This window comes from Amblyomma maculatum, unplaced genomic scaffold (genome assembly GCF_055883805.1).
Source record: "Amblyomma maculatum isolate TAMU_Amacu unplaced genomic scaffold, ASM5588380v1 scaffold_22, whole genome shotgun sequence".
Lineage (NCBI taxonomy): Eukaryota > Metazoa > Arthropoda > Arachnida > Ixodida > Ixodidae > Amblyomma > Amblyomma maculatum.
Window position 1 is genome coordinate 3,697,311 of NW_028146747.1, and position 13,162 is coordinate 3,710,472.

The 13,162-nt window shown below is 46.8% G+C and overlaps 1 protein-coding gene and 1 pseudogene across 1 annotated transcript in view; one reads left to right on the plus strand and one right to left on the minus strand.

The window, feature by feature from the left end:
• The window catches only part of LOC146171487 (cholecystokinin receptor type A-like), a 387,924-nt gene extending 381,485 nt beyond the window's left edge, over positions 1 to 6,439 (minus strand). Inside the window, exon 1 of the mRNA XM_084586523.1 lies at positions 5,904 to 6,439. Coding sequence (XP_084442649.1) covers positions 5,904 to 6,261 — 358 coding nt within the window. The 5' untranslated portion in view covers positions 6,262 to 6,439. The remainder of the gene's footprint in view (positions 1 to 5,903) is intronic.
• Positions 6,440 to 7,608: 1,169 nt separating this feature from the next.
• LOC146171490 (uncharacterized) lies at positions 7,609 to 8,858 on the plus strand (annotated as a pseudogene).
• The last annotated feature ends 4,304 nt before the right edge of the window (positions 8,859 to 13,162 follow it).

Below are 13,162 nucleotides of genomic sequence, written 5' to 3' on the forward strand. Positions count from 1 at the left end.
GAGGAATTCAGGAATTGTGGTGCCACCGTGCAAACGTGTAACGAGAGTTAATGCTGCCTCCTGATGTACTACTTGGAAGCATGTAATAAGGTGCACAGAGTAGGAAGGATCGATGCGTATTGATAAATGAACCGCATGTCTACCGGTCATTCCACTCCCTTAGCCTACAGGCATCCTCACGAAATGACAGCTGTCGCGATGCAGGAAAAGGAAATGTACTGATCACACGGTTGTGCCGCGCGGTCTTTACTGGTCCGCCGATTCATATAATCGCCTGCAACACTCAGTTCGTGAAAGGGGCGCGCTTCTTTTTGTAACGATCGCAAGAAATCTGGTCGTTATGCTCAGGTTCAGTACCGTAAGTAATTGATAGAGACTAGGCTGCGGCCGCATTCTGGATGAATATTCTTTCCATGTACTACAAACAGTGCGCCTGTGACCCATTCATAAATTAACCTTTCATTGTGAAAGCAGTACTACGCCAGGTCTAACCGCTCGTCGCTGCGTGCCGTGTCTTTGGTCCCCGAGCCGGCGCTGCGCCTAACAGAAGAAGAACAAGGAGAAAACGAAAAAGAAGGAAAAGAAGAAGAGAAAGAACGCTCGGTCACCCACAGCTAATGCTTTCGCTCTATATTCGGTTCAGCAGCGTTGACCTCTTCTAATTTATTGAATAAAAAACAAGGTTTCAAACAATGCCTTAAATACACGGAACCTCAACTGGCATTTAGTGCTACGTTCATGCGCTCAGTAGCCTTTGGCAGGGCTCAGACAAACAGTCTGAAGCCTATAATTTCCAGCTTGAGAGTAATTACATTTCGCACTCCCGAATATGAATTTAAACTTTAAATTATTTTGTCGAATCTGTTGACAGAGTTGAAATTACCACTCCGCACCTTCGGCGCATATGGCTTACTGTTAATCGCTTTCGCCTGCCTTACAAGCCACAGCAAACTTCGCAAAAAGCGGTAATCCTGAGACGCAATTAACTCTCGGTCGCTTTCTTCTCTGGCTACGCGAAAGCTTCTCTGTGAAGAGTGAATAAAACGAGATTACTTGTTTCAGAAAGCATTTCAGATATGCTTGATTCTGCCGTTTTTGTATCAATTGCTTAAAGGAAACAAATTGTTTGCATCTTTCAGTGGTACTGTCTTGCGTTCCAAAGAGGTGGGGCAGAGAAAGGAAATGAAAGTCTCTCGGCAGTGCTAAATCTTTTTTTTGTATAATGTGCATCGTGGTATGTAGTGACAATTGTGTTTGTAATTTATTTCTAAACTTTCTGGGTAAAAGTTTAACTCATTGTTTTGTACCGTATATGCTATTACCATGTATCGGGTCTCCTCCGCCTTGTCAAGCTTCTAACTCAGGACACCATTTCCTTCTTTCTAATACAAAAATTAATATGTATGTATGTATGTATGTATGTATGTATGTGTGTGTGTGTATGTATGTATGTATGTATGTATGTATGTATGTATGTATGTATGTATGTATGTATGTATGTATGTATGTACATGTATGTACATCGCGCACGCAACGTATACGTAAAAGAAACGAAGGTTGTAACCAATTATTACCACAACGGTTCGATTCTCTACATCATCAAAAAAAAGTGTTCAAACGCGCTGCCGACTGTAACTTAAAGGGGCTCTGAACAGTTGATAGCAACTCACTCACATTGCCCGTGCCCCAGTGTATACGAATAATTACGTCGTTAAGAAAGCGCATGCAGAGACATTTTTCACCCTGCTTACATCCAATTACCTCTCGTCTAATCGCCAGTCTTCAATAGCCTAAATTTAATCTAATTATGCTCTGAACGCTAATGCATTCGCGAGTCTTTGATAACCTCCAACGTCTCCAATTACCCTCTAAGAAGAATAGTGAACCTTTGGGCCAGTTAGTCACACATAATTGACATGAAAGAGACGAAGACAGAGAACGCACAAGGACACGCTTGTCCTTGTGTGTGCCACGCCGTCCATGTCAAGTACATCTAAGAAGGTTCAAGCAAGTCACAAACGGCCGAAAGTGGGTCCATGCTGTTAACGTGTGTAAACTTACGTAACTTTTCAAAATATTGCAGTTTTAGCCAAGGAAACGTTCAGGTAGGTCCTGTAGTGCGAAGACAAAATAACCGGTGGTCGCTTAGGGTAAAAAAATTGACTCCAAGAGGAGGAAAACGTAGCAGGAGGCGACAGAAAGTTCGGTGGGCGGATGAGGTTAAGAAGTTCGCAGGGGTCATGTGAATGCCGCAAGCGCAGGACCGGGCTAATTGGGGGAATTCGGCTGATGATGCCGTTGAGACCAGAAAATTTTAGAATTTTCCAAAGAGGTCCTTTAAAACGTCAAGCGCAAGTTTACATTGTTATCGTGAGAATCGTAGCAAAGAGCAAAGTTCATGACAAAGGTAGACTCTCATGCTTTGTCAAATGTAAAATTTGTGAAACTTTGAAGCTAAGAAAAAAAAATGCATCTTGTTCGATCTTCCCTTCTCCCCACCACTGATAAAATTCAGCCAACAATAAGCTTTGTCAGAGAGGGCGCTAGCTGAGGCCGTCACACTTGATGGTTGACCGCGCTGAGATGCATATCTGGCGCTTGCCCAGATATGATAGAGAATTAACTCCTCTTGAAAACCCGGTGGAAGCGTAGTGAACAATGATAGCGCGATGTTTCTCCTACGACACTGGAAATGAGACTCCAACTCCCCGGGACCGTCAGACGAGCTACGGTCATGAAGACATGTTTCTACGTTACAACAAGGGTCTCTGGTGCTCCCTTAACATAATATGGTAGCTTACGGATGTACGTTAGTGTGAGAGTGGCAAAAGGAATCATTCAGCAGAAAAGTGCATGTAAGCGAGCGTGCAGCTGGCAAACATTAACGCGTCATGCCCTTTGGTTTATGGGGCTTAACGTCCACTCAGGCTATGAGAGACGCCGTAGTGAAGGGCTCCGTAGTAATTTTGAACACCTGGGGATTTTTAACGCGCACTGACATCGCACAGCACAAGGGCGCCTTGCTTTTCGCCTGCATGGAAAAGCGGCCGCCTAGACAGGGATTCGATCCCACATTCTTTTAAGGAGCTTAAGACCCCTGTAAATATTGTGACACCCCTATTAGTCCTCTCTGTATTGTTCGGCCTGTTCCTGGCGAGTTGGTTACTTCAATATGATTTTATATTTCAGGCGATATGCACAATGTACTAAGGAATCAAATGAAATACGGTCGGCTACCTTGCATTTAAAGCGTTGGATCCGATAGTACCAAAAAGATCAGCAATCAAATCAAATACGGCACTTCGATGGCGTAAGCAAGTTAAATATGAAGGAGGACATCCCCCCTCCTCCCAAGAAGAAAGCCAAGCGAATAGTTTTTTTACAGATGAGGCATCTCTGGTTTTCGCCATTTGGCACTGCTTATATTCCAAGCACACAAACAGACCAGTACAGACTAACAAACTCGAATCGGCTCATGGAGATGGAAGATTTTAGACATTGATACCGCAAAGCGGACGAAAACATCACGAAAGCCATGTCATGTGTGCGCGAACTCATGTGCGGGAACTGCAGAGAGACACTGAGAAAGCGAGAGAGGAGGAGACAAATGGGCTACCAAGAAAATTGCGTTCTTCCATGTGCTTCTCGAGTGGGAAACGACCAAACCGCACCTCAAATGGAAACGTTTCGAATACAATGTTTCCGATTGAGCGCCAAAGCCATCCTCGCTTAGAAAAAATGAGAAATCAACCCTTGTTTCGGTTCTTTTCAGTGCGAAATGGCATTTTGTGTGGACTGCTACATTTTCGCAAAGCAAAATAAAGAGAAACGTTCAAGGGACGGTTGCGCATTATAATAGAGCAGATAAGTTCGTAAACGAGTTGTGCTTGCCTTGTGAGGCTCGCTCAGAATGCTTCCATAGAACGCGGCCATGTGTGATCATACATTAATGTTAGGGGAAAAAGTTATATTCTCCACAAATAACTGCTTTAGAAGCTCATCAGAATAACGGCATGTGCACATCGTAGTCAGCCTTCGTACTTACACAAATGCAGCAAGCTTCCAGTGAATGTCTATAAACATATGGCACTGTTTCGTTATGCTTCTCCGTCGTAGCGTTCGGGTGAGCATTGAACCGAATGCGTCGAAGATAGCAGAAAGCAGTACCCTTGATTGTGTCTCCTGCTGCCGCAACGTCATGCGAGACGGGAGCAGGACGACGTGCATCGGCAACAGTGTATTCTTTGTATCGATCATTTCGTTGGTATACCACTACTTTGTCAGTCCCTTTTTACCTCTGTGGTTAGGCTATTTCAACGCAGTGTCGTTTTCAGCACTCTGTAAAGCATGCATGCTCAGAAAAAGTAAAAACAAATGCAGGAAGTTACACGTGGTTCCCTATGCATACTACGTGACGAAGAGCTTAACCATAGTTACTTTAATGATGCCACGTTGGGCAGTTGATCAAGTATATTATTACAGGGATCAAAAGCGAGAGAGGAAAGAGCTAAGCTACACCAACGACTTGTATCGTTTGTGGTGTGGTCATATTTGTCGCAAGGTCTCTCACGTAAAAGCTACCGCGAGGGGTGGAAAAGCCCAGGAGGACGAGGCCAGGAGCGTTTCTGAAATCACAGAAGGCCCTCATCGGATGCTTTGCACGTCGCTGTTCACATCGCGCATTGCATCGTTGTCCAAGTGGAAAAAACACAGGCTGACGAACGCTCTGCCTTGGCACAGACCAGGCCGTCGAAGTGACTGAACGAACACTGAAAGCGCTCACTTAAATTGCAATTTCGCTCGATTCCCAAATTGTACTTTATTTTGGGCATACATTATGGATAATGCACGCCCTGTCCGAAAACTAGCTTGCGTTTGGAATAAAATTTCACCGTCAAGTACTGAAAGCTAAGCGCATTTCGGCAAGGACAACCTCAATAACGCGGCCCACAAACCGATACAACGTGCGCGTTGTTTTTGTTGCAGTGAGTTCATGTGTTCGTTTCGAACGGTAATGCGCGATTTTTTCCAACTACAACAATCATGGATAAACAAAAAATGTATTGTCCACTTGGCTGTCTTTTAGCCCGTTATACCTGGTGGCACGGGCAGAGGCATATTATATTCTTTTTTTGATAGCCTCACCATAATATATGTCAACTTGGCTTATGTCGTTGCATTAAAATATTCACTAGAAGGTAGCCGGCGTTTTCATACCTTTTTGACTTCCAAATAAAAAATACAGTGCATGCATCCATCTGAACATATACACTGATTACATGGAAATTTTGATTAAAAATTACGTCACACACTTCCGGAATATAATGAGGAATACGCGAAAAGTAAGTTACAGAACTGCAAAAATAGCTGCCACAATTTTCCACTAAGTCACATCAAGCTGTGATTTCTCTTGCTCATTTTGTTTTCGCACATTTGGAATCGCTTCTAGCAATAAAACTGGTAGTTATGTGGCAAAGATGTTTTCACATGCAACACAACGCCGACATCGCTCGGTTTCTAACACTAAAAAGATGAAGAGAAAAGGGAAGACACCACCCGACCGTCATTTCAAAACTGCGTTTTCCTGTAAATGTGCATACAAGATGTAACACGTGACCTTTGCACATGCTGAGAAAATCTCAGCCCAGTTATTTCACTGCGGAAATAGTAAATAAAACGGTATTTTCCTTTCTGCCGACACTTGACATGTCTTGAACGGTTAGCAGCATTCAAAACTCCCGCACGACAAAGGTGGTATTCCACCTTCGTGGCTGTGTTCCTGTATTTTCTGCGATTCCATTGTTTCCTTCGGAGAGCTCAGCTTTGGCTCTCGTGCCCAGAAGACTAAAGTTATGTCCCGGAATACACTATATTCCTACTGCAATTAAAACAAAAGGACGCACCTTGCAGGTAAGGGATGAGCTTGCACATAGCCCCGCCGAGGACAAAATTCCTGAGGATGCTGCCCACCAGCGTAATGGGCATGCAGAACACTCCAAGCAGCAGGTCGCTGACGGCCAGGTTGAGCAAAAACACATTTGTCACGGTTCGCATGCGCCTGCGCTGCACCAGAGTGATGATGACCAGGGAGTTCCCTACCACAGCACTCACGAATATGATGGCGTACAGCAAAATCCTGAAGGCCGCCTCAAAGCTGATGCCTGTCCAACAATTCCCCGCAACGGCACCAGTCGTTGCGTTGTCGGACAGAAGCGCGTCCACGCTCTGATTATTCTCCATCCCGCCGCACACAGTACTCATCACGAGGTGTTCACGACACGCTGTCACAGTAGCGACATAACGAAGCGCCCCTGTTTTCCGTCAATACCATCCGCATGAGCACCCGCACTCTCAACGAGCGCGCCGAGAACTGGCGCTGCTTGTGTCGCGTGGCGCCGCCGTCAAGAACAAGCTTAACACCGAAGCGTGCCTCCCCGCCAGGACGCCAATAAGCGCAATAAGCGCGCGCGTGCGGACGCCGCGCCAGATGACGATTAGGACGCTACGCGCGTGCCCATGAAACACGCGACAGCGCCTGCGTGACCACGGAGCTGGCGCCATCTCTGAGGTATCGGAGAAGCCGCACTCCAAGCCAGCGCTCCGCCGCATAAGCGAGTGACGCGCGTAGGGCTTCGCCGCGGAGCGCGAATTTTGCTTGCTCTCCGTCGCTGGCTTGAGAAAGTTGCTTCTTGGCGCACCTCCCGGACCGGAGCGCCAAGAAATTTCAACCGTTTCCGCCCTTCGAATCTTCGAAGGTGATGGCCCCTGTCATGTCCACCTCTCTGGGTCCTTGCTATCTGGCTGGAGCGGTGGGGCGAAGGAGGGCCAGCTCGTTTGTATTCCCGTATTAGGAGGGCGAAGTCGAAAAAAAAAAGAATTAGAGGGCACTTTGGACCACTAAAGTGCGACGAGGCGAAAGCCATTATAGCACAGTGGATGGTAGCCATGCACAAGGGCACCCCATTAGCCTGTCTTCTTTCACTCCCACCTTCTTCCGCAACGCCGAAGTGGCGCTGTGGTTACGGCGCCAGACAACTGTGTCCGAGGATGCGGGATCTAATCCCTGCCTCGGCCGCCGCTTTTCGATGGAGGCGCACAGCAAGCCGCCCGTGTGCTGTGTGATGTCAGTGCACGTTAAGGAACCCCAGGTCGTCGAAATTTCCAAAGTTCTCCTCCACGGCGTCTCACACAGAGTTAACAGCGCAAAACGTGGACGGGAGCACAAGAGATATCCAGACTGCAGGAATGATGTCTAAGCAAGCTGTTCCTACTGTTAAAAAAAAAGGAACTTGAGCTGCTAAATGTGCAACCATTTCCGTGAGTGCGCAGAAGTCAATGTACCGCGTTGTGTGCTGAGACCTTTACGTCACGCGTGTGGTCCGATTATGACTGTGCAGAGGTGTGCAAGACACTTGTTTGTGACATGTTGTGGTGCAAGGCTATAAGAAGTTTTTTTTTTCGCTTTTGAAAATAAACGTCGTTGAAAGTCAGCGCTCGTTGTGTCGTCTTCTCGTCTTGTGCTCCCGTCCACGTTTTGCGCTGTTACCCCGGGATGGAAAACCAACAAGCCCAAGCTGCTATTTACCTCAATATTTTGAGGTGCCCGCAATGCAAGTCAGCGAGACGGTTGCCTTCTCGTGTCTTAACCGCGACGACCAGCTCCGCACGGCCGTCAAAACGTGGCGTTGGTGGGCGGTGAGCCGAGTGCCTTCCGAGGTCAGCGATTTCGAGTGGCGCCGACGATGGGACGTTACCCACGCGAGAACGACTCGCCATGTGTCATGTAGTGCCGAATGACCAATGCCCAAACTGCGGCCGCACGGAAACCATGACGCACGCGTTCTTTGAGTGCCCAGTCGCGCTGGTCATGTGGCGCTGAGTGAGAAGGATGTTCTCCGTGCACGGTGGCCCTGGCGCCAGGCCACCACGCGGATGTTTTGCGCGGCTAGTAGTCACCTGTGTACATTTTATTGCGAAAGCAATACTACTTTCACTTTTCAGCCCTTCGCGTAGCAAGGCGGTAGCTACCATTGACCTTTAGCGTGACCTTTAGCGCGCCGCCAAGCACAGCTGCGCAAAAACATGGGCTCCAACTCGCGCCGTCGGCTCGCGAGGCGTTAGTACTAACCGAGGCCTAACTACCGCTCTCTCTCTTCGTGGGGGAGAGCCACGGTCGGGGGTGACGTCATACAGTAGGATAAATTCGAGCCCAGGCTCGCGGTATCAACCAGATGTTGCGATGTCGCCTACGGCCAAGGCAGTTCGTCAGAATGCAAAGAGGAAGCAACAGAGAGCTACCGAGACGGATGAACAACGAGAAGAGCGGCTTCCTAAGCGGCGTGCCAACTATGCAGCTCGCCGGCGACGTACAATCTCTTCTTCTACTAAGGGAACAACAACCGAAGAGTTGGATTTGATGAGTCTGCTCAACAACAAGGACGACGAGATCCAAGACGACGCAGTATCTATTTGTAGTGCTACCAGTTGGAACGCGAGCTAACGGCAGCGACGTGCCCAAGAAACCCCGGAACAGCGACAGCAGCGGCTCGGCAAGGAATGTGCGTTTTGAGACCGGGAGAAAGAAAACCGAAGAAAACGTCGTGCCGAAGAGACACCCCAGCAGAGACAGGACCGTTTGAAGAAAAGACGAGAGAAATCTCTGACCAGGGCTGGCTCAATCCAAGGAAGACGTTGCAGAAGAACGACGCCAAGACTACGAGCGAAGAGCCAAGGAGTTTGAGTCGGCAACGCACGAATTCCATAGATGTTTCACCAACAACCTGTTCGGCTATGCGTGTTCCGTGTGCGACCGGTTGTGGCATAACGACAAACTTACACCGGTAAGCGCAGAGATGTGAGTGAATCACTCCATAACCATAAGCATAACCACAAGCACCACAACCAGCTACACCACCAGCTCCACTTAGACGTAGCCATAGCCATTACTTTCGCAATTACCAGGCTTAACCAAGCTAAGCCACTGCCAATGTTTTGTTAAAACAGATGCTTGGGCAAGTTGGTAACTCATTTTGACCGGAACAGCGCGCACTAAGAAACAGACAAGAAGAGAGACACGACACACACGAGCGCTGACTTTCAACTGGTGTTTATTGTTTGGAACGAGGCATATATACACAGTTCCAACAACACAAGGAAAAACAACCATCCTTCATAGATTCATAGTCAATTCAGCATGTCACACTGAACAAGGACGATAACAACATTATCATTTTCCCTTCACTAAAAATGCCAATTCTTTTGAACTGATCGATAAAGAGGGGCTACTGACGCATGCGTCTTTAGACCAGGCGATGTGCGCTGCTTCGATTATTTCGCGTGTTAATTGGTCACTGTGTTTACTTAAAATTTGTGTGCTAGTGAAGTCAGGGTGGCAAGTTTTGTTTTCACAGTCTCTACAATGAATCCCGAGATGCCCTTTTACTGTGTTATGCACGTTATTATTGTGCTCCTTCAGGCGTTCATTGAGGCATCTCCCCGTCTGACCCACATACAGCTTGCCGCATGACAAGGGAATGGCATACACAACACCTTCTTCACATGACACGAATCGATTTTCATGCTTGATGTCGCAATCTCTGGGAACGAAATCAGTATTAACCATTTTGCACATCTTCCCAAGCTTATCTGGAGCCGAAAATATAACTTTAACTCGTGCTCTATTCGCTATCTTTTTTAGTCTGTGGGAGAAATGATGAATGTAAGGTACAACAGTAATTATTTCGTTTTCCTTCCGCGTCTCTGAATCTGCCTGCTTCCCTTTTCCATTTTTGCTCAAGCTACTGAGAATAGATTCGGACACTGATACTAGTAGCTGCTTGGGATAACCAGCCTTAACGAGCCGATCGGTTTGGAGAAGGAAACTATCTTGCATGGAGTGCATGCAGGATTAGTTAAGCGCGTTGTGATAGCATGACTTCACCACAGCACGTTTCACCAGCTTAGAATGAGATGACGTAAAAGAGAGCAATGGCTTTCTGCTTCGTGGCTGGTAAGACCAACACATGTGATGGTGCATTAATCTGAGTTTGAGGTCTAAAAATTGGCTGACATTGTTTTCTGGCACTTCGGTAGTTAGTATGAGGGGATGAAGGCACTCTGCAAAGTTAGCTTTGATCTGCGTAAAGACTGCGTCAAAGTCTTCCACATTAGAGTCTATAAGAACGAGAAAGTCATCTACATATCGAAAACATTGTACAACTTTTGACCCTTTCAATTTTTCTTGAAGCATTCTACCCTTTTGGGCTAACAACAAGTCACTAAGCACGGGAGCTAAGCATGACCCGATGCAAACTCCTCGTTTTTGCAGGTAAAACTCACCATCCCAGGAAATGAAGGTAGAAGTTAAATACACTTGAAGTAGTTCTAAAAAGCCTTCGGCATATATGCTGTTCTTGTTTTGGAATTCAATTACTCCTTGCTGGTCAATACATTCTTCTAAGCACGCGAAGAGCTCGTCATGTGGTAGTGAATAATATAGGTCCTTGACGTCAAAGGAGCAGGCCATCAGTCCCTTGTTCTTGTTAGTTTCTAAAAACTGGATTACATCCTGCGATTTTTTTTTATTCACTACCACATGACGAGCTCTTCGCGTGCTTAGAAGAATGTATTGACCAGCAAGGAGTAATTGAATTCCAAAACAAGAACGGCATATCCGCCGAAGGCTTTTTAGAACTACTTCAAGTGTATTTAACTTCTACCTTCATTTCCTGAGATGGTGAGTTTTACCTGCAAAAACGAAGAGTTTGCACCGGGTCATGCATAGCTCCCGTGCTTAGTGACTTGTTGTTAGCACAAAAGGGTAGAATGCTTCAAGAAAAATTGAAAGGGTCAAAGGTTGTACAATGTTTTCGATATGGAGATGACTTTCTCGTTCTTATAGACTCTAATGTGGAAGACTTTGACGCAGTCTTTACGCAGATCAAAGCTAACTTTGCAGAGTGCCTTCATCCCCTCATACTAACTACTGAAGTGCCAGAAAACAATGTCATCCAATTTTTAGACCTCAAACTCAGATTAATGCACCATCACATGTGTTGGTCTTACCAGCCACGAAGCAGAAAGCCATTGCTCTCTTTTACGTCATCTGATTCTAAGCTGGTGAAACGTGCTGTGGTGAAGTCATGCTATCACAACGCGCTTAACAAATCCTGCATGCACTCCATGCAAGATAGTCTCCTTCTCCAAACCGATCGGCTCGTTAAGGCTGGTTATCCCAAGCAGCTACTAGTATCAGTGTCCGAATCTATTCTCAGTATCTTGAGCAAAAATGGAAAAGGGAAGCAGGCAGATTCAGAGACGCGGAAGGAAAAAGAAATAATTACTGTTGTACCTTACATTCATCATTTCTCCCACAGACTAAAAAAGATAGCGAATAGAGCACGAGTTAAAGTTATATTTTCGGCTCCAGATAAGCTTGGGAAGATGTGCAAAATGGTTAATACTGATTTCGTTCCCAGAGATTGCGACATCAAGCATGAAAATCGATTCGTGTCATGTGAAGAAGGTGTTGTGTATGCCATTCCCTTGTCATGCGGCAAGCTGTATGTGGGTCAGACGGGGAGATGCCTCAATGAACGCCTGAAGGAGCACAATAATAACGTGCATAACACAGTAAAAGGGCATCTCGGGATTCATTGTAGAGACTGTGAAAACAAAACTTGCCACCCTGACTTCCCTAGCACACAAATTTTAAGCAAACACAGTGACCAATTAACACGCGAAATAATCGAAGCAGCGCACATCGCCTGGTCTAAAGACGCATGCGTCAGTAGCCCCTCTTTATCCATCAGTTCAAAAGAATTGGCATTTTTAGTGAAGGGAAAATGATAATGTTTTATTGTCCTTGTTCAGTGTGACATGCATGAATTGACTATGAATCCATGAAGGATGGTTGTTTTTCCTTGTGTTGTTGGAACTGTGTATATATGCCTCGTTCCAAACAATAAACACCAGTTGAAAGTCAGCGCTCGTGTGTGTCGTGTCTCTCTTCTTGTCTGTGTCTTAGTGCGCGCTGTTCTGGTCAAAACAATGTTTTGTGCTGTGGAAGAGGCGTTGCCTTGCTGAAGTCCGTAGACAACCAGAGCTGCAGCGACATGCGTCTTCTATTGTGGAAGTATCTCTCTGGTCAACTGGACAGATATAGATAGGCGCGGTTTCTGCAGCGCTGGCACACCCGTTTCTTCGTCGTTCGGGACGGCAGGCTTGTTATGCTAGCTTTGCCATATTAACCCCTCCCCCCCCCCTCCTTTTGTTACGCACCTCGAATCATGAGGAAATGTATTGCCATATAAGGTTTAATCATCTGTCATTAAGTTTCTCATTGTAATTTCTTTTGAACGTGTGTTCTGTAGGTATTGATGAACACGGAATAACTATTATTGTGTGATTGTTGCTAGTATCGCACCTTTCGTGGTCCTCCCATGTATGTACTACAGTGCGTGTGTGTGTATATACAAGTATCTATGTGTGTGGAAGACAATACATTCCCTCTACTATTCTGGCATCTCAGCCTGAGTCGCTCTGGAACGTTAAATCCCACAAACCAAACCCACCAAACCACCTTCCTCCCTTCCTTTACTGTGCGGTTCAGGTGTCAGCGGAGAAATGACAGCCGCGTGGGCGGTGCAGTGGTAAGACGCCCGACTAATGTGCCAGAGTACCCGGGTTCGAACCCGACCTCGGCGGCTGCGTTTGGATGGAGGCGAAACGAAGAGGCGTCCGTGTGCTGTGCGATGTCAGCGCATGTTAAGGATCCCCAGGTGGTTGAAATTACTCCATAGCCCTCCACTACGGCTCCTCTTTCCTTTTCCAAGATGCAACAACATATGTGGCCTGTGCTACCACGCCGCAATCTACACTGATCTCCGCCGCCCCGGTGCGTGCCTCCTCCCCCACCGCAGCGGAAGAAACAGCTATAGCGCTGGCCATCGCTGACCGCGTACGCGTACAGTCCTTAGTGACTCAAAAAGAGCAATTCTAAATTTCTCGGCAGGCTACATCTGCCTTCCTGCTGCACGCATCCTGCGCGGCTGCACTCCCGACCACAAAATTAACCTAGTCTGGGTACCCGCCCACGCGAGCAACTCTGGAAACGATGGGGCCGACCAACTTGCCCGAGGATTAACAATCCGGGCGGTCGGTC